The sequence below is a fragment of the Pieris napi genome, chromosome 3 (genome assembly GCF_905475465.1).
Source record: "Pieris napi chromosome 3, ilPieNapi1.2, whole genome shotgun sequence".
In the NCBI taxonomy this organism is placed as follows: Eukaryota; Metazoa; Arthropoda; class Insecta; order Lepidoptera; family Pieridae; genus Pieris; species Pieris napi.
The window spans coordinates 11,623,012-11,645,396 of record NC_062236.1 but is presented as its reverse complement, the minus strand read 5'-3'; the positions used below and the strand labels follow the sequence as shown (position 1 = coordinate 11,645,396).

The window sequence follows — 22,385 nt, the reverse complement described above, 5'->3', positions numbered from 1 at the left end:
TATTCCCACACTAATACGAAACATTTTGATAATGTTGCGTAAACAAAATAATTAATAAAAGCAAAAAATTGAGCACATTAATTATTTTTCAGGATTTAAATTGTGCAAGCAATTCATTATTTGCTTTCAACAAGTGTGTTGCATTACCTCATAGCTACTTTATTTTAAACTAATACAGACAAATTAAGTTCTTACAAGACATTTATAATCTGTACCATTATTAATTATACATATACGCGATTTTTTTTAAATTAATAGGGGGGGCAAACGCTTCGGGCCCAGTCTATAACAGCCAATGTTACCGCAGCCTATGGACACCCATTGGCTGCGGGTGCGTTGCCGGCGCACACATACGTACACTACCCAACGCCTTCAAATAAAATACGATTACAAATTTGTTTATATGATGGAGCAAGGTGACATAATTTTAAGAATTATTCTATACAATAGACAAACTCTATATTTTGCACTAAGAGAAATGCACCATAGACAACAATTGAGACCTTAAACCATTAAACACTCTTTTTGAAGTAGAATTTCAAAGACAACAACATTTTATATGTTTTACAATCATCATGATCAACGATTTCATAAAAATACTCTAACAACTGGTACGCGAAACATTTATTAAACAGCTACATTTATTTGTTGGACGAATGCCTCTACTATCTACTGCTAGCTTAATGGTATAGCAATAGTGAAGATTTTCATATCCAACTAACGTCCATAGACAAAAAATACCATGAAGGTATTATTTTAAACGATAAATTGAGCCTCAAAGCGAAAACTTTGAATTGGTTGTCAGAGGGCTTACGAACATTCATTAGTTGGATACGAAAATTGATTTTAATTGGTTCAATGCCGATATGTCATCTACCATAAATATTTGTATTAAAAACTATTTCATCACGCAATAACAGTGATATTTGATTCTAACATACAAATTGTAAACTCTGATAATATGAATAGAAAATATTTCTACTATGAGAATATTAATTCTTCGCTTATGAAAACTATTAAGCAAGACAATGCAAGAATCTTTAGTATATATTATAATGAGTTCAGGCGAATGGTTCTGTTATATGAGTCGCCATATGTCAATAATTTATTTATTATAATTACTTTGATAATTTCATAAATTCTCCCTATTTAAAAAATTTGAATGGATTATCGAAATTTCTTATTTGACATGTCTTAAAATTTGTATTAGGCTATAGTTACGGCCTACATTTTTTCATTTATAATCCAAAAAATACGTATATCCCTTTCTACCTTAAAAACTGTCAAACGAATGAGAGAGATAGCTGTATGTCGTCTTATAACTACTTACTTTATATTTACACTTAAAGCATTTCACCCGCTATTCACAACTTCACATATAAGACACATAACATCACTTATGCATTGAAATTTTAAACAAATTTACGAGTATTCTTTCACTGATTAATTATTAACAAGGAGTTAGTAATATTTTAAATAGTTATTTTAAGTAAATAATATTTTACCCTAATATTCAAGGGGTTTACTTTAAATGTCAATTCAAATTATATCTATAACTTTGTGGTTATCGAATAGCCCAAATATTTGCCAAACTAAAAACCGATATATCTTTAAAAATATTTCCCAATATGTATACTAAGATCTTGTGAACTAATTGAAAACTTATATTAATATGTATTTTTATTTGTCACATTTCTGTTTATTTTGCTTCGCTAGTTGGTACTTAGTATAGAAACGAATCTAAAAAAGCGGCGATCAGTGTCAATAATAAGAGCGCGGCCACACGATGCGGTAACGGTGCGGTGCAGCGCCGTACCGCAATTACTTCGAGCTATAGGGTTCCATACGGGCGTTGTGGTGTGGCAATATATTTTACCTCTCCCCGCTTCGTCTAGCAGGTCACAACTCCAGCGCGCTTGCGGTGCGGTGACGCAATGCGTCGTGTGACATGGTATAGTCATGGTATGTATGCAGGATGACGTTGCGGCAGCGCTCCGGCGCCGCACCGCACCGTTACCGCATCGTATGGCCGCGCTCTAAATAGCCGGTGGTTGTTGTTTCATAATAACAAAGCAAATCGACAAAAAAAATCGTTGAAACTGACATTTTTATACAGTGACGTTACACACATATGTAAATGACTGTTGGTGAACTATAAAATCGTCAATTCAACGTCATTATGGCTGGTTTGCTAATGTTACACATACTAATTAGGACTACATAGATTTATACAGAGAGCCGTTTTCAAAAAAAAACTAAATCCTTGATTTTGCATTTTAACTTATTTGTAACATTTAAATAGATTTGTATGTTTTTTTACAAATCATTTGGAAATAAATTCAAATGATTCACAAAATTTTAGTTACATATAGAACTACCTATTCAATTGCTATATGGTAATTTTTTTAATAATTTTGATGTGTCATGTATGTTCTGCCTTAAAGTCCAAATCGAAGGATTTGGCCCCGCAGCATCCCTTTGTATGAAGCAATCTCAATTCCCTCGTGACTAGACTATCCTCAGCACCCGGCAAAACTCAAGTGAGAACGTGAGATGTCTTGTACAGACCTCAGACCAGGTCCTCGATGAGATTGTCAGGGGTGTGTCGTCGCGCTGCGACGCACAAGTGACATCAGTCAAGTGCGCCTATACACTCGGGCTCCTCTAGCACGCAGTCTTTTGGGAAGTAGCCTGAACGGTTATCACCCTGGAGATACAGAAATTTGAAATATAATACACATGGAATTTTTTTTAACGTAGCCGTAATATTTAGTTAATGTAGTATCCAAATATGACAAAAAGTGGATTTGGATATTTTTCAAATCCGACATTGTTCTACGATCATGACTAATTGATTGCACGTTAGATTATTAGCAGATATAAATGAAACGGACGAATGCCATAGTACTCAAGCGTTAGTAGTGTTAGTAGCAAGTAGAGTACTACTACCTTGTCTAGTATCCTTCCTTTCCACCATCCGCGGCTGTCTCCCTCTTTACTCAGAACCAGAACCTTGGCCCCGGGCCGCAGGGACAGTTGACTCGACTCCAAGGGACGGAAGTCGTGGATAACTGTGGCGACAACCCGACGGAAGGGCCATTTCAGACTAGAATCTAATCTGGAACATTGAAAAATTATATTAATTTCATTTCTAATACATGGTTCTCTGTAGTGTGACCAATTTGTTTTTTACGTCTAAAGATCTAAAATATAAATTTCTTAGTAGTTTAAAATGAAATACGAATGTTTTCTTAATATATTACATTTAAAATAAGGTTTAGGAATGTGATTTGGGCACTGAAGAAATTCGACGAAAATATGTTAATGGGACTGTCAGGGAGATTTTGACGATTTGTACAATCAATTACATATAAAATATAAATAAATAAAATAAAAAAGCCTTTTTATTTCATGCCAAATAACAAAGTAAAATTATATTATATACATATATTTTTTTAAGAAAATGAATTACACAATTTTTTTTCCTATTTTTATATCTATTTCCTAATTATTTTGCATGACCCTTTCCGCAGGTGAAGGCCTCTTCCAGTATCTCCAGTATCGTAACATATAAAATTAATTGTATATTTATTATATCTAAATTAGTGAAGAAAATACTCACCCTACGAAGTTCTCAGCGAGACTGACCCGTTCATAATAAGTGACGAGTTCAACAACGCTCCGGAAGAATCTTGACTCGGAGAGGTAGTAGTGCGGGACCTGGTCTATTGGCTTCCGACAGACGCGCATGTGTTTCACTGTGTTGTCAGCCCTGCAAATCATAGTTAAATTTTTGGTTCAAAGTATAATTTAACTATGTTTATGTTTTAGTTTAATTTTTTTTTTGTAATATGTTTGTATTGTATATTAGCTAACTCGACCAAAGCACGAATCATTTCATGCTACATATTTTTTTAACTTTTTTTTATTGATAAAGCTTGCCAACGCTCGGCTTTTTATAAATTTGAGGACTACTTAAATGATCGTAATCCTTGGGATTGAATTGCTCCAGTTCAAACAATTTGTATGACAATACTTGGCGATTAAAAAGAGTGGCGGAAAGTTTCTTGCCAGTTCTTCTTACCCGCTCTACGCCCTTGACTTGCGAACTGGTAGTAAATGTAAATTTACGATTAATTTAACTTGACTATTCAAAAGTGTACTTGGTTACCTACTTGAATAAAGATATTTTGAGTTTGAGTTTGAGTTTGCACACTGATACATTGGTAAAAACAAACACAAAATACAATTTTTAATTTGACAAGCACTCAAAGGCAAACATGACATACATATAGAGATCGTATAGAGATTATTATTAAACAAAACAAACATTACAAAAAAAACAATTACTAATTGAACAAATTAAAATTACATAAAACTACATATGAAAGTACTAACTTTCAATTAAACCGTGATAATTGATTATTTGTTAAAAAAGTATTAATTGTTTTATGTTTAGTTGTGGTTTATCTTACTTGAGTGAGAGGGCATAATGCGTGTCGTTGGAAGGGTGGGGCGGTGCTCTAGGCCTGACTCGAAGGAGAAAGGTCCCGTCCACGCGGCGCTCCAGGCGGTCCGTGGCTGTCTCTCGACCCATTTCGCCCACGTACCTATTTAGAGAAAGGAAGAGAAATATATATCACAATATTTCTTACCTCCAAACGTAAGTACTTAGGGGCGGTTCAAGTATTACGTAATAAGATTTACTTGAATTTAAACCTGTCAGCAGAAGTAAGAAAAGCTCTCAAAAAGAATAGTACCTAAACGTATTTATTTTTTTAGGAATCCTCGAAACTGCATTTCGTTTTTAATCATAGACAATGTTTGAGTAATTGTCTAAAAAAGTAAATAATTACTGTTGACGTAATCACCAAATATGAAAATCAAAATAATAAAATTAGAAAATATTGTAATTGGTTAAATTTGTTTTTTTTCATTCCTGAAAAATGCTCGGTTCCTTGAAATTCGGTTAAACTATTTTATTTAAAAATTTCAAGCTTAATTTAATTTCGAAACACATTATAGAATAGCAATAAAGCATCATAAAATTTTACCACATGTAATAATGCAAGGCGTGATCGGGCTGTTGGCTGTGCGGCGGCAGAGGTGGCGCCACCGACAGGCCTCCGCCGCATCGCCCAGATAACGCGATACAGTCCTTGTGTGCGCATGCGCTGCATACGGAACACTGGTAGCCCTGCGAATCACACATACATATATGTATATATACATAAACAGTATAGGACACCTACTCTGTCTAACTACAGAGCTGTATTGGGTCTAAATATAAATTTTTAATAAAATGTAAATAAATAATCAATCAAAACACATTATCGTAGAAATCGTGAAACACAGGAGATTTCTCTTTGGACCCAGTGTTATTTCCTGCTTATACAGGGTGTTTCAAGGTATGACATCATTGCAGTGATTTATAAGCACCGATAGTGATGTCGCTACAGACATATATATTGATATAATGCCACAAATTTAATAGAACATTTCTTATTAACAATAAAATGTAGACTTGTAAATGCTCACCTGAAATATTCGGCCCTTGAGAAACTTGGAGCAATGGTGACATGTGGCTGGTTTTTCAAATGTGTGAAGGACAAACTTGTGATTTGTATTTCGACACCCCGGAGGTTCTAAGTTGTCACTAAAAATAATTTATGAAATTTCACTGAAATAGTTGAAGCAATTAAGAAATATAATATTCAAATAGGTCCAGTATTTTTTTTAAATATTTCTGGAGTGTACGCCATAGTTTTCATAGTTAATTAAAAAAGACCTTTTTATTTACATCGTGTTATTTATTTTCATCTGATGTGAATTTTTTAAAAATATCCCATTAGTACGTGTCGCACATCAATATTCTGTTAGTTAGTGCCTAGTAATTGCTACGTATTGAAACTACAAGTGCTCGTCACAGACTAGTTTTATTCGATCATACATAGACCCACAAAGCAGCCCTTTCTTTATATACAACTAGATATCGCTAGTAGAACAGAATCATTATTTTGATACATATTTAACGATTTTTTTTTTCATTTATATTATCTACTATATAAAAATAAGTCGGGTTTTCCTTCTTGACGCTATAACTTCAGAACGCACGAACCGATTTCCACGGTTTTCCATTCGTTGGAAAGGTCTCGGGCTCCGTGAGGTTTATAGCAAAGAAAATTCAGGAAAAATTTCAACAGAAAAGCGGGATCAACAAACGAAATGTTACATAAAACGAAGCCATCTATCTGGTGGCGAAACGGAGTTCGCCGGGTTTGCTAGTAAAGTATATAATAGGTACGATAAGTAATAGTGAGATACTTGAGCATTTTGGGTTACAAGGCGACGTAATGACAAGAAGATGGTGAAGTCGGGTTGGGTAGTGTTATACACACTGACCAAATCCAAGGCGAACTAGAGAATGGACTAGCCGTAACCGATGAGCATGCGTGATGATTGTCAAGTGTATGAAGCAAGAGAGGTATGTCAGGACCAGAGCAAGTAGAGATCCAAGACCCCTCAGGAAAAAAGGCGTGAAGATATAAAAAATATAGTTTCAAGTAATATTTGTATACATTTTCAACAACACACTCTTTTTATAACCATACACACTAACAATAGGGGGTGGTACTCACATGGCATCCTGTATCGTCTTTAGCCATTTCCGTCGACATTCATCCGTTCTAGCGTATAATGTAAACGTCGTTTCCTTTGTCCGACGTACAAGATAGAACTGCGAGGCCCATCGCGAATCAGTCCGCAATGTTCTTCTCCCACAGCCTTCCTCAACACGGTATTCGGCTAATCGTATACCTACGCGGTATGAGTATTGATTTTCCTAAAAAAAATATGTCAAGTCAAAGGCCGGCGACGCATGTTTCCATGGGTAGGTTTAATCTCGTTTGCTTGTTCCAAAAAGTGGATTTTAATTAATAAATAAATCAGTGCCGCTACAACCTTTTTAGGTCTGGGCCTAAGATTACTGTATCTGTTTGGTCATTTGTCAATCTAATACGCATGTATCAGCCTCCTGTGCCTGACACACGCCGTCGACTTTTTGGATCTAAAGCCGTTTTCCTCACGATGTTGTCCTTCACCGTCGAAGCGAAAGTTAAATGCGCACATAGAAAGAAATTCCTTTGCTGCACAGCCGAGGATCAAACCTACAACCTCAGGGATGAGAGTCGCACGCTGAAGCCAACACTGCTTATGATTTTAATCAATAAATTTAAGTTAAAAACCATGAAACATTTAAGAAGACATGATACTATAGACGCTATACTTAAGGGTAAGCTTATTAGCGACAAAAAACAAGCTAATTCAAATATTTTATAATAGTAGTATAAATAGTTTTATAGAACTTGGCATCCATTTAGATGTCAATTTCTTAATTTAAGGCCAAGGCCGTCAACGCACTCGCGAGCCCTTTAGCATTGAGTCTCTATGGGCGGCGGTATCACTTAACATCAGATGAGCCCACTGTCCGTTTCCCTCCTGTACTATTAAAAAAAATATAACTAGGTGATATTGAAATAAGCCTCTTTGATAATACCTTAACTGGCTTACACAGGAGCATAAGCTTATCGAACACAAAGACATATCGCAGTCGCTGCTTCTGGTCTTCGTGCGCCTTGACCTTGAGTTCTCCGTCTAATAATAATCGTCCGTACGCCGCTAGTAACGCTCCACCCGCCCCTAGCTCCGCTCCGTCCCAGTCTATTATACTCTCCTATGAAAATAAAAATTTAAAGCACCTATTTAATACATATTTAAAAAGAAAATTAAATATAATAAATATATTTTATATTCAATAGAACTTTCGATATTCGGGGTTCATTTCTGGAATATTCACGATTATTATTATTATATCCAGTTTCTAGTGTTATTCTTCACGGACAGAGTTATAAAGAATTGATTGGAATGTGGCCATAGAGTAAAGAACGTTATTAGAGGAAGATAGTAATTTATTATATATTGAACATTTTTTAATATCTAAAACACTCTAAATATGTGAAAGAAAACAACGTTCAAATAACATTTCAACAATTTTGGAATTTCGCCCGCGAATTTTAGATGATCATAACATTGGCACCAGTTGAAACTTCTTTACCAAACTATATATTTTTTTAGATGAAACGTCACAAACATACCTAGTATATGGTTCTAGACGAAGGCAGGAATTATTAGAGTCTAAAGAAAAGCGTCGTGGGATTTGAGATCGCTGTCGAAATTACTGTACGTCAACGCAGTTACGTCATAATAGTTTGACATTTATCATTATTTTTGTGAATAAGAATAATTATGACAAAAAAAACCATCAGTGGGGCTACACCCTTTTTAAGTCTAGGCTTCAGGTTTCTGTATCTGTTTCATGATCATTTGTCAATATAATAGGCCTGACACACGCCGTCGAATTCTTGGGTCTAATGCAAGTTTCCTCTCGATGTTTTACTTTACTGTACGAGTGAGTGATTAATGCGAAAATAGACAGAAAAGTATTTTTGTGCATAACCGGGGATCGAACTTACGACCTCAGGGATGAGAGTAACACGCTGTAGCCACTAGACCAACACATTCGGATACATTAAGCAAGTTAATATTACCTGAACTTTAGCCAACAAAGCAAGCACTTCGCTGTCTCTCTTCACCTCGTTGATGTATTGTGCAACGTCTACCATTGCTTCCTTCGCTCGTTCTAGTCCACGGAATTCTTCGTGATTCTGTAATTTTTATAAACATGAGGTTGTGTGGAGTGTACCCATTTCACTCAGTAATGTATCCCACATCTTGGGTATGGTAGGATAAAATAAGTAACAGGTAAGAAGGGACATTACTATCGCATTATATTTTTTTAAGGTCCTTAGGGGTAAAATATATAATGCGAAAATGTTGGAGAGACTGGGGCTACGTGTGCCAAATAACCACACTTGGCGTGGTAAGCGGTCGCAACTGCTGGCAGTGCCTCGGGCGCGTACGAACTTACTTAGGGAAGCACCATTACATGTCTTGCGCACCGTAAAATTATTGCTTGTGAGACGGATATATTTAGTTGCACACTGGCTGAATTCACAAGAATTGCATTATTTATAATTAGTTAAAAAAGGTTTAGGTTTTACGTTTTTAATTGTTTTGTTTTTATTATGTTTTTAGTTTAGTTTTCTATTGTATAAGTATTTTGATACTGTAAAAATAAGAATAATAAATAAATAAAATAAATAAATCTTAGATTTAATTTTAGAAAACGTAAATATTAATAATTTTACAAAATATTTAAAAAACATGTAATTTTACAAAACACCACAACAATGTTTATATTGCATTTGGACTTCACTATATTTTAACATAATTTATTGTATGAAAGTGTTAGTGCGTTAGTGTAAAAAACCAGTCGGGTTACAAAATATTAAGCCCTCAGATTACTGTATGTAATCATAGTTACTTTTAATAGGCAAGTAGATCAGCTTTCATCGCTGATACATGCCGTCGACTTTCTTCCGAGTCTTAGTGCCGGTTTTCTCAAGCTCCTTACAACACAAGCGAATGTTAAAAGCGCACAAAGAAAGTCATTGGTGCAGTCGGGATTCGAATCTACGACCTCAGGGACGACGGTCGTATCAGCCACTAGGCCAACACTTCTTTTGCACTGCTCTTTAAAGTATACTTTCTTAATTCTTAATTTCTTTTACATACCGGCTGTGTCTCCTGCACAAGTTTGTCCAAAAGCAGATGGTACTTGAGTATCCTCTGCATCGGCACTGACAGTATATCTCGTAACTGTATGCGACCGTCGCTGTGCTCTTTTTGACATTTCTACGGAAACAAAGAGGCATATTATTACAGACTATATCCTACTATAACTTGAATCTATCCTTCTTTTATCTGCATATCGTCATGGTCGTAGAACAATGTCGGATTTGAAAAAAATCCAAAATCCACTTTTTATCATATTTGGATACTACATTGACTAAATATTACGGCTAGGTACATTAAAAAAAATCCATGTGTTTTAAATTTCAAATAAATCAGTCGGTAAATTGACGGATTTGATAGAATTAAATACGAATAGTATTTAATTTCATAGAAATACAGTTACTATTAATGTAAAAAATAATAAAATAAAATCAAGTATCAAGTAAGTTTAATCCACGAAATATATCAAACTTAGGGATACCATACTATTTTTTTTTTAATTTGCCGCGCTTTTTCGTTATCTTCTTTCATTAGTCAGACTCTAGTCAATATGACGTAGTCTACTTTCGATTTAAAAACAACTTACTGCAAGTTGTTTACTAAACGTCCCGTCCCTGGAATCCAGCGTTTTGAGGGTATCCTGCGCCGTTGTGAGATTCGAACAATAATCCCCATATAGCAGCAACTTTTCCCGCCACGCAAGAAAAACATCAGCCAGCCTCGGCGTACCACTGCCTGGCACACACATTTCCGTGGCCAAACGCAGTTGACGGAGAAGGCCTGTGTGAATTTCGTGTAGATCCTGTAATAATAATTGTTCTATTTCAGTGTCTTAAAAGCAATGTATCCTTGATAGAAAGAGAAGGTCTCCCCCAACTTTTTCCACCGTATTTTATTTTGTGCCGACATCATCAAGTTTTTGCCAGCTACCCTTTTAATGTCGTCGGCCTATTTATTATAGGTATACATTTGATGATTACGGCAAGATATAAAATACGCCGGAAAAAGTTGAAGACGTTTCTTCACCGAATCTTAGAATAATACAATTTTAATATATTTTTCTGTATATTAAATGTAAATAAGGTTGATAAATAAAGGCTTATTACTATTATATTTATAGATACATAGATAGATAACTAAGAACCGTTTTGCGTTAATGTACATACATCAATCAATGGATTAGAACGAAGTATGTCCCCACAAAAGTAAATACCCTGATATTCCTATAAATATTAAACAGATAGACATCCGAGGCCAGGCTATAGTCTCCATAGAGAAACACGGCTTTTATTATGTAATGTAAGATTTCAATAATGAATACTGGGTCTCTAAAATAAGATATATTGTAGCTACTATGACTCCACGGCAATATCATTAAACACAAAGGAAGACACAAGATTATAGGACCTATAAATCATTACGGCACTACACTCACCTTAACACCGAAGAATATCACTTGCATATCTTGCGGCTTCAAGTACGGCATAAGTGGTCTCAGGAAATACTTAATTATTTTGCTCAACACGTCCACATAATTGCACTCCGTATCAACCAACTCGCGTATAACATAATCCCGTTTCTCTAAACTGTGCGAGGACGACGCTAGCTGCAATAAATAAATATTTATGACGATTTCTAATCTATGGTTATTCCTAATGGATCACAGATAAGCAATTAGCGAAATACCATTCTATGCAATGCTAACATTACGGCAAACAACTAGTCGGCGTAAAAAAAAAGATAGCGGAAGTAATGAGCGTATAAATAATTCTATGTATGCGTGCTGCGTTTTTACTTATTTTCTTTTGATTTTATTCGAAATTTTATGCATCAATTGATCCCGTTTCTACTGTTATTAAACTCATTATTTTTTATTGATAGATTTATATGTTGTCATTTGTATGTTTAACGTAAATATATGTAGATCTGGTTATAAACTTATAATTTAAAATGTCTTTACTTCCGCTATAGCAAAAAAAAAAACAAAAACACGCACTGCAGTGAAAGCGATGGGAGGTGCGGGCGGCTCGGTCCCCTTGACGACGCACAGGTCGTGGTAGATCTCTTCGTCGTGGATTCGGGCACAGTAGCTCGCGTACTCATTCACCTCGCGAGTCGACGCACCGCCCGCGCCACTGTACGCCCATATAAATATCATATACTGTTTTTATCGGATTATTAGATAACAAATATTGGACGATTTTAAATAAAAATACATCAAATCCATAAATCTCGGAGTAACATCAAGAACAACAACAGGGCTGGAACTAAATATAAAATAATGATGGTTTATATGGAGGATAACCTATAGTTTAAGTAATTAAACATTTAACAATTAAATCCGATATAAACAGTATTTCATTTTAATACACGCATTACTATACTAAGTACGTACTTAGTATAGGATGTCTTTTAAAAACGACTTTAAAATGAATACACACACAATTACTCTACATTTGTATCCGAGTATTATCATCAGAGCGAGTACTATATCCAGCTATAGTATTTGTAATTAGTAGTTTTTTTCTATCGATAAACTGACACATAAACTACGAAAAAAATTTAAAATAGATTCATGTCGTTTTTGAAGTGAAACTTCTTTAGTATGAGGGTAAAATTTTAACGAAACGTCACGAAGATGTGCAGCGTTTTTGTCGAAAGGGAGAGAGCGATTGAGAGAGAGTGAGAAGGGTGAATTGCCTTATAAAATTATGTTTTTAAAATTACAATGTCGTAAAGGGAATTTATGAAATATTTGTATTTTATATTTTATGAAAAATAATTTATTGAAAACTCAAATGACGAATTGTAAATTAAAATGCCACGTGTTTTTATCATCGGAGAAATAAATATTAAAAGAAAAATAATATTTGTATTAATTATTATCGACACTTAATATTTGAATGACAATTAAATTCCTAACATATTTTCCTTCTTCCCTCTCTCGAAGTCTCGGAAACCTAAAGTTTTAGAATTGTATATATATGACCAAGAGTTAAAAATTAGTTTGCCAAAAGAGTTTCACTTCTGACATGTGTACTTTGATCGTTTTTTTACAATTTTTTTTATTATTATTTTATCCAATATACAGACGAAGTCGGGGACATGATCAAGTTCAATAATGTGTTAATGGGACTCATTCATGTGAGCATGACTTTACAGTATTTTACGACGCCTTTGTATTTATTCCTTTGTGCATTCATTTGGGTCAGGTTTTATCGTCAAATCGGGCACGACTGAGACGTGGGCGCACAGTAAGTTGTAACTTACAATAGGGTTGGCACCTTTTATTTTTAAATAATATATTTCTCGAGCGGACAATATCTGAGAATAGCTGTTTCGCTATATTAAGTATCAAATAATACTCAATTTGACATTCAATTACTAATCAAAAATAATATTCGTACTTCTTAAAAGATCTTTTCCAAAGAAACGGTAACACGCCAGACAGATTATGTGATGGTAGGAGACAACATTGCCCATGGTCACGCGTAAGTGTAATAAGTGGTTTATATATTGATATGCTAATTAAGGACTAAGTCGCTCTGGTTCGGAAATATCTAAACTTATATTATGTTCACGTTGTATGCACACAAATCTTTCAGAATCAACCAATGGATTCCAATTTTTAGTTTAATAATCGAATGTACTCTGCAAATGACAACCATACTAGGACGGAAGGCTTGTAGGTACTGTATTTCCTTTTAGATTGGGGCCGCCTGCCCATAAGTTCCCGCGTATCCGCTAGACGCTTCGTGATAATCTCTGCGATACATACATGCGAACACAAATGCTATTTAAAACCTTTTTATTGAATTTTTCTCGATCTACTTTGCCTATATTCCGACGGTTTACGATATTATAAATCTAGAAACACAGCGTTTGAATTTCGAAGTGAAAACTTATAATAATTAAAAACGATTGTTCAACGTTTTTTCTATTAAGTGTAGATGTAAAAAGCTGAGCCAAATTTAATCTGGTAATTTTCTTTGAACGCCAATGGAGCAATGCTTACAATCCAACATGTCAGAATATATTCTATAAAAAATATACTAGTATACGCGCAAAAAAATACATAATTGTCCGTATATTAAATCAAATGTAACCATCGATGCGAATCGCACTGTCATTTACATACAAGGTCTTTTGGCAAATTTTATAGTCCAATTTACAAAATTAATAGACTACATGTCAAGGATAATTTATTCGTATAATGTACGCGCCGTCCTCTTTAGAATCTACACTAGCATTAAAAGGTTGGAGAGTTTGTTAGCTTGAACTGGTCAAAACTGGTTCGATATGAAAACAATGTTTTTGTGATATATTAGAGAAGGCTATAATCACGCTTCGACCGAATTTATATTTAAAGAACTTTATTATCATGAACAATATTTTTTATATGAGAACATATTTTAAGAATTGCACGTTGCCATTAGACGTTTTATTATTGACTATCATCATTCTTAGTAATCAATTAGTAATTAAAGCAGGCGTAACTGCGTACTTACTACGGTTATATTAAAAATCGGTGCAGCATTTAACTGTTAATTGCTTCGTCTTAAATAGAAATCACGTGGAAGTGAGGGTTTCATTAAATAAAATAAATACGTCAAATAAACAAGCAACCTAACAGCTAAATTAAAAATTATCCCTTAAGTCTGATTTAAGGGTTCTCTTGCAAAAATCATAAAAAAACCAGTGTTGCCAGCTCTAGTATCTTCTAATCACACTTATTAAATCTATGTGCACCACGCAAAACTGAAAATCACCAAGCTTAGCACACTACCAAACTGAGCTTCAAGCGATTAAATATCTGTGCAAAATCGTTTAGTTCCAACAATCGACTTAACACCCAAACAGGATAAACACTGGCACTGCTAGTTATAATTTTAAGCGAACACTTCTTATCATTTACTATAGTTATATAATCATTTATTCAGGAAAAACAATGTACACTTATGAAAGTCAAAAAAAGAAATACATATTAAATGCTTCTAATTTTACATTTACTGCCAGTTCTCAAATCAAGGGCGTAAAACAGAAGAGATGAACAGGCAATAATCTCTCCGCCATCCTTTTTAATCGCCAAGTTTTCTGTAAGGAATGTTTGTAAGGAGCTGCAGCCATAACACTATGTTCCACATGACATCTTAAGTAATAATAAAAGAAATTAATTTTTTTTAAATTAAAATCATTAAATTTAAATACTTTGTGGCTGCTTATCGCCCTAATAGTTTACATTATCCTAAACTAAGAGCTAGTAAAGTAGTTTTAGGCTTCCTAGAAATATATTTTTGCGTTTCCAGAAGCTAAACACGAAACACCTGTTTCACGTCTGTTAGAAGAATAATCGTTAGTTATATTTATATCAATTGCATTAATATCGGGTATAATTTTGTTAATTATGTAAGAGCTCAATCTACAAGCGTACCTCGCTCTATTCGTCGTTTATTGTTAAAACTAAACTATTTGCATAGATTAATAAGATCGCCACCTCAGGTACTTCCGAGTTCAACTTGACATAACAGAGATCCTCATATATCTCCTCAACCCTCTCTTCACAATTACTGCTGGGTATGGTGAATTGTACCCAGGGCACCTCCGAAGCCGGCGGCTGAACCGTCTCGTACGAGGGCGGTATATCCAGGGATTGGTTCGCACTAATAAATGTATATAGCTTAACTCATTTTAATAATTTGAGATTTAAAAAAATAATTTACTTACACAGATTGTAGATCTTTATAAATATCCTCTTCTGATAGCGTTCTGTTTGCCGAGAATGGTCTGAAAAAGTTGTTTGTAAGTTTTAAATGTAATCATGATTAAGGTCCTATCTTATACTTTGAAATATTTACGTTATTAAAAAATCAACCAGACTACTTTGCAACTTGTAGGTATGCGATTTCAGTTGTCAGCACTACACATTATACAGTGGTCAACGTGTACTGTTACATTAATTCAATTATAAGGTAGGTTATTACTCCTAATAATACAATTAAGTCTGAAGAATTCGCTGCCTCGGAGCTTTGTTGTCATGGTCCTAGTTATAACTAGTTATAAATCTTACTATAGGTGCGGTGTTGACCTTATTATTAATAAAAGAATAATTAATAACTTACTTTATACTTTTAGTCAAGGCCTTTGGACACTGACTGAGTTTGGCAAGAGTGCAGAGTACTCGGTGGAAGTTTGAGAGATCAAATAGCATGGATGGATCAAATAGATCCGTCTCACGCAATTCAAAAACTTCGTGGCATGTCCTTAGGAATACTTTTATGTTTCTCATGCACAGGAACTGAAAAAGAATGATGTTAAAATGATGTCGATTATATTTTAAATTGACGTTGTTGCAACTGTAGTTAAACAGATACAACTTGACGTATAATAACTAGTTCCTGCCTAAATGTAACATTAGCAATACTAAACTGAATCAATTTGTAAAAGCAGCGAAAGAATTGATTTTGTAGTTTCGGATATTAGCGTGTGCATACAAAAACTTTGAGTTCTATGAAGTTCTTGATAAACTTGGTGTCACACCTGATTTAGCTGATTTGTACTATAAATTGAAGAAGACATAGTGGAACATCAGATTTTCTAATTGATGTCTAAAAATTTACTAAGAAAATTAATAAAAAAAGACAAGTTTGTTATACTTAGATATCATTTCTATTTAAAGGTTGACTTCAAAGAAAAATGTGTTATTGAGATATCATATATCCATTTAGCCTTGTCACTTTCAAGAAAAATGGGTGTATTGTTGCTTGAAGAATTCTCAGATAAAAGCTATCAGATTATATTTTGCGAAAATGTTTATCTTTTAAAATTCCACTTTATTTATTATAATTAGCTAGTGCTGATAATTGACTAATGGTGCTGTTGATGAATAACTTCCGAACTTCTTTTACATATATTAGAAAACATGTTTTTTTGTTGTTTCAACACTGTATTTACACATAAGCAGGACTTTTTACACATAAAGTAGTATTAGATTTATCTAATTCATGAACTGGCACAATAATTATGTAACTGTTTAAAATAATCAGTTTATTGGCATGGCTATACTTTGTTTATGCAATTTAAAGATAGAAAAATTGAGGAGCTGAACTATGATATATATATAGCACTTTAAATTAAACAGCATAACCTATTTTTAAATAGTAGAAAAATAGGTTATGCTGATATATTAATAGTTTTATTTAACTTAATAGTAATATTTCTTCATTATATTTCAATATAATTATATTTTTTTTATTTGAATTATAATTCATATTTCTTAATAAATATATTCAGCTTGTTTCAGCAACATACAAAATTGGCTCACTAAATATGATTATTACTAGCCCGGTCATTTTAGACAATTGAAATGAAGAAAATTCCGACAAAGCCAAATTTTCGTAGAGACCTTAGGTTTACCACAAGGAATAAAGTGTCAAAACTCCCCATTAGTCCCATGTGAGCTTAGCGACTTATTCGGGGTCCAAGGTCAAAATTTTAGGTTTTTTGGATTTTTCTCGAAAACGGTAAGTTTTATCGAAAAGTACCTCAGAGCACAGTTGTAGATCTTAAAATTCTCTATAAAAATAGTTCCTATGATTTTTTCTCTAAGACCCACTATTTCCCAGATATTGCGCTTGTAAGAATCACGTTCTACATAATATGCACACATTTCCTCACCACCTGTGAGGTAGTGTACTCGGCGCGTTTTTTTTAACGTGGTATCCCCGGTAGGCCTATTTCACGAACCTTTCTGACGATATTTTCAGGAACAATAATTATTTAATAGTATGAAGATTATTGATATGGGTTATTGAGTTTAACTGTCGTTCAAACTTTTTTTTATTACTTTAATCTGACTCATACTCTTCATATTCAACTTCAACAATCATGTTTTCTTCAATTTCTTCTTGTTCTTCTTCTTCTCTTTCCTGTTGATAAGCGCTTAGAAATTGTTCAAATGAAGATGAATCAGTTGTCTCTTCATCAAAATCACATGAATATTCCTCTCTTGTATTTAATTGAACATTTGAGCAAGAGACACCTTGGCAATTGGTACACGCTGGAGAACACTGCAAGCCTACTTTTTTACAGCCACATTTGGCACTACAACCTTTCTTGCAATTGCAAAAAATAGTGTTAAGAAGTTTTTCTGGAGCAGGGGGCAGTAAAGTTCGAATCGGTTCCAAAGTATTATTTATCAATTTCCAACCCCAGTCTTCAGGGTTCAGTTCATTGCCTTGCCATGTCTGAACTTGATCGTATACTCGAAACAAATTTTGACCAGCAGATGCCGATGTTGGAGGAAGACAAGATAGCTGTACTTGCTTTTTGTTTCGTGTATTTTTTACAAATGTTAAATATCTGTACGTATCTATGCAATCAATTTTTTTTGGAGCTCCATAAACCGCAAGAAGAAACCGAATTCCTTTAGTAATTAGTATTTGAGGTGAAGAATTAATTTCTGTAAATACTTTTGCGCAGTCAATCAAATCATTTTTTCCAAATAATTTTAATACTGAATTTTTGCCCCTTCTAAACATTGCAGACGTAGTATCGCATCCGGTCATCGCATGTAAAAATAAAATAAAGTTTTGGCATTTTGGATAAGCTGATAAACTTTTAGAAGAATATTTTTCTGTCCGTTGCTGCGCCTTCCCAGGTTATACTAATAATGTATACATAAAAGAGACACGAGTAGGCATTTTTGCTTGCTTGAGTACCTAAATATGTATATACGTGGCATATGTGGAATATGATTCTTACAAGCGCAATATCTGGGAAATAGTGAGTCTTAGAGAAAAAATCATAGGGACCATTTTTTTAGAGAATTTTAAGATCTACAACTGTGCTCTGAGGTACTTTTCGATAAAACTTACCGTTTTCGAGAAAAAGCCAAAAAACCTAAAATTTTGACCTTTGACCCCGAATAAGTCGCTAAGCTCACATGGGACTGATGGGGACTTTTGACACTTTATTCCTTGTGGTAAACCTAAGGTCTCTACGAAAATTTGGCTTTGTCGGAATTTTCTTTATTTGATCACTATTTTTATGTCTAAAATGACCGGGCTAAACAAGCCATTTGAATAAAACAGATATTATTATCTCTACTTGGAAAAAATACAGGGTGATTCGGTAATAAATCAGATGGTTAAATCTTTTAAATAATTATAAATTGATAAATAGGTTATAATGTAACAAATTGTAGTTATTCTACATTATCATTATATATATTCCATATGGTTCATAGGATGTCAAATCTATGATGATTAAAAAGAATGATTAAATGAATGAATATGAATAATTAAAAAATTATTATTAATACAAATGTTAATATAATGTTTCACTAAATTTTAATTACTATATTTTACCCACATCACATTTAAATGATAGGGAATTATTAATACGCTTTTGAAGTAATTTCAAACATTCAAGATGCTATCCTGACCAAAAGATAAGACATCTTAGTCAAATTCCGGTACAGTTTCGTGTAGAATCTGCTTCATATATCATTCTGCTGCTGCAAACAGTTTCATATGAACTTAGTGTTGTGGGATTTCATATGTACAATGTACTGTATATTATCAAAGTAATCTCTTTTTATAAATTCTTGAATAGGGGTTTTCTTTTTAATGTATTATTGATATAACAAACAGCAGCCACTGATTATATTTTATCAAGGCATCACTACTAAACAATAGTTTTACTACTTTATTGCCTTAAAAGACTAGGATTTAAATGGGATGATGCTATTACTACTAACTAGCCCTATTTAATTAAAATAATATGAATATTTAGATATACATTTTCTCATGCTGATTTAATTAATTAAAGTGTAATCTAATGTACTTGCTACTTTAAATTAATTGCAAGTCTAAAACAATGGTAATTATTCTAATTACTTATGACAAATATGTTGAGTAATATTGTATGAAGGCATTTCAAATTAGCTAATTTAACTGCCAGCAATATGTGATTATTGCAGGTTTTGGCGGCTAAATGTAAATTAGAATGAAGGTCGAAGTACCTGGGCCATCTGGGGGCGCTGATTAACGTCCTTCATGTCTATACAGCCAGAGTGCAGGACATTCAGAAGGTTACATAGCAAGACTCCATCACGCAAGGTATAAGCCAAATCATGTATAGTGCTTGTATCCCAATTCGCCTTATGGTCAGGCCGTAATAATCCACATCTAGTAAGCCAACCCGCGCACTCGCGCCATAGATCCTCGCCACCAGCTGCCATGATTCACACACCAAATACACTTAACATCGATTGTTTCTGAACTAAGCTCTGCTTTTTAATAATCAACAGGCCATTTTAACAAGGGTTAATTAATAATTGACACACAAATTGATACAACAAACATAACTCCAACCATAACGCACAAGTACTTTTTGACAACTGAATTCCGGTGTGGCCAGATTTTAACTAATGTATGCTGATTGCTGTAAGCTGTTTAACTGTTAGATAGTAAGAATATAAATATTACCGAACATAGCTATATAACATAGTTATATAAATAAGAAAGTAAAAAATATTAAATATCCTTTGTTTTTAATTATTATATTGTCCGTTCAATATATTTTCATCGACTGTATTGTAACAGTTTTAAAATATAAATATATTACAACATCATGATAGCTATTTGGGCTGTCTAGCAACACTGTTTTAACTTTACTGGCAATTCGCATTTCGCAAGTCATAAGTAAGTGGCAACAATAGTTCAGTGACGCGGCTCGGATGTCGAACGAACGATATTTTGTGTAATTTTTGTTGTGGAAAGTGTTTAAATTCATTATTTACATACATTTATATATATTGTTGATACAGTAAGTACAATTACAATTAATTCTCAACTTAATTTTTGCTTAACTGTTCATTTGGTAAAAACATTTCATTATCTGACACACCCATCTTAATCGTTGAAATCCATGTATTTCGTATATGTCCCAGTAATCTTAGACACACCTAGTCACCTAGTTTAATTAAATTAGAGTTAAGCGTTTTTAAAATATCCATACTGTTATATATAGCTATTTGATGTTTCAATATAACAAACTCCGCCGCCCGTTATCCATTTAAGGTTTATTTTGGGGCATTACGTCATTGTATAAGTTGGGAAGTGCACCTATAGGTAGGTAGGCCGGTACTTGTGATAATCTATCGTTGAGTTTGCAGATATGAGCTACAATCAGTGGTTCCTTAAACCAAGACTGACCACCTGCTATTCATAGCTTTAATTTAAAATTTATATGGTAAAGATTGCAGATTAGGTAAAATTATTGATTAGCCATAGTCATCTTCTCTAGAACCAGATGACCTACTAAACATAGTGGAAGTAATGGGTTTATCTTATTAGATTACTTTATTTGCTTTGAGTAATTTTAAAAAGAAAAGTAATGGGAATTTCTTTTTTATATATATTTATTTAACACATTTTATTTAACAAACATTTAATATGTAATCTATTATTCAGTTATTAACTGAAATGTATCATAAATAATTCATACATATTTCTGTCTTTTATAATGTATATGTATACACTACCATTTTATTTTAATTAAGTTTCTTATTCTATATATATCTAGCAGAGTTGTAAATTATGAGAAAATTAAGTAAAAGTGAAATTTAAATTAATAATGCAATTCTATGCCTGCAATGCTGTTGTCAGCCCCACCTATATGTTGTGACCTAAATGGCATAGACTGGTAGAATATATGGCTTTAATTTAGAATTACAGTTGTTTCACTATATTTTTACTTATTTGTTGCATGTTCTATAGATGATTCTTGACATACTTACAAGTTTTTCTACAATATGTAATTGGAACTACATTTTGTTATAGTGTAATTATTATTCCTTAAAATACTATAAATATATATGTAATACACTCAAAAGGCTATTTTAAACAGTTGATTACCAAATGATCAAGGATCCAGATGAGTCACAAGGTTGTGTGATGTAATTGTGACTGACCTTTATTTACGCTTTAAGGACTTATTACCAGCAGCCCAGTATCTAAGTACTCAATGACTTGCAACAGGGTTGTTAGTAGCTTGCTAATGAGGAGGTTTTTAAAAAAAAAAACCAGAGACTATTACTATTTAGAAACTATTTCATATTCATACTAGTATGACCTTTGAAAGTCCCCATGTAATAAATCATCAACAAGGAGGTTTAGATTGTTGGTGTGTTCTTGTCTTATCTTATAATTTCATTATATTTACACTGTTTGTAAAAAGCAGAATGTTTTGTTTTATATTATGTAGTAGTGTTATATAATAAAATTTAACAGATGCATTACTTATTGCATTCTTGTTTTATCTATGGGCACAAAATTCTGTGGTGAAAGGTATGTTACCTATCTCAATATCCATGATATTTATTATTCATCTATTTTAGTATATTTGTGTTTTAATAAGATTCCACTGAATCATTACATTAACAATAAACGAAAATCACATCTGTTCTATTTATACAACTGAACAATCCCTAGAGGAAGTATGTAGGTATTAAATTATGTGTGTAATAAGCCCCCTATTGTAGCATGCCATTGGGATTCGAGGATGTTAGAGTAATTGAGTTTAGTCATACCTAGACTAGTATACTAAGGTATGTAGACTACAGATAAACCTAGCTACTCTGGCCTATACATTGACAAATATCAGAGACTTTTGGATGAATATTTGTCTCT

General features: G+C 33.4%; 2 protein-coding genes across 7 annotated transcripts in view; one reads left to right on the top strand and one right to left on the bottom strand.

The window, feature by feature from the left end:
• Positions 1–1,153: 1,153 nt before the first annotated feature.
• Positions 1,154–20,097, bottom strand: LOC125063397 (protein vav). 3 transcript variants are annotated; one of them, XM_047669816.1, is made up of 16 exons: positions 19,715–20,097; positions 15,813–15,988; positions 15,418–15,477; positions 15,188–15,353; positions 11,129–11,299; positions 10,280–10,495; positions 9,694–9,813; positions 8,607–8,723; positions 7,556–7,732; positions 6,639–6,841; positions 5,539–5,656; positions 5,055–5,197; positions 4,476–4,610; positions 3,623–3,772; positions 2,947–3,118; positions 1,154–2,707 (listed from the first exon to the last, which is right to left on the bottom strand). In XM_047669816.1, the coding sequence occupies exons 1-16, from the start codon at positions 19,931–19,933 to the stop codon at positions 2,633–2,635; spliced, it is 2,418 nt and encodes an 805-aa protein (XP_047525772.1). In that variant the 5' UTR covers positions 19,934–20,097; the 3' UTR covers positions 1,154–2,632. The 3 variants fall into 3 exon arrangements, with proteins under 3 accessions (XP_047525772.1, XP_047525773.1, XP_047525774.1); XM_047669817.1 differs by having other exon boundaries at positions 2,950–3,118; XM_047669818.1 differs by lacking the exon at positions 15,188–15,353 and adding an exon at positions 11,690–11,828.
• Positions 20,098–20,389: 292 nt separating this feature from the next.
• LOC125063763 (spectrin alpha chain) overlaps positions 20,390–22,385 on the top strand; it is a 35,351-nt gene continuing 33,355 nt past the window's right edge. For all 4 annotated transcript variants that reach the window (XM_047670369.1, XM_047670368.1, XM_047670367.1 and 1 more), the window contains exon 1: positions 20,390–20,520. The gene's annotated coding sequence lies outside the window, so the exon portion shown is untranslated. The remainder of the gene's footprint in view (positions 20,521–22,385) is intronic.

Excerpts from the sequence above, each read along its gene's own strand:
- LOC125063397 (XM_047669816.1), bottom strand. The coding sequence starts at position 19,933 with ATGGCAGCTGGTGGCGAGGATCTATGGCGCGAGTGCGCGGGTTGGCTT. Across the intron at positions 3,119-3,622 it reads CTCGCTGAGAACTTCGTAGG|ATTAGATTCTAGTCTGAAAT; the intron begins GTGAGTATTTTC and ends TCAATGTTCCAG. Across the intron at positions 2,708-2,946 it reads GAAGGATACTAGACAAGGTA|GGTGATAACCGTTCAGGCTA; the intron begins GTAGTACTCTAC and ends CTGTATCTCCAG.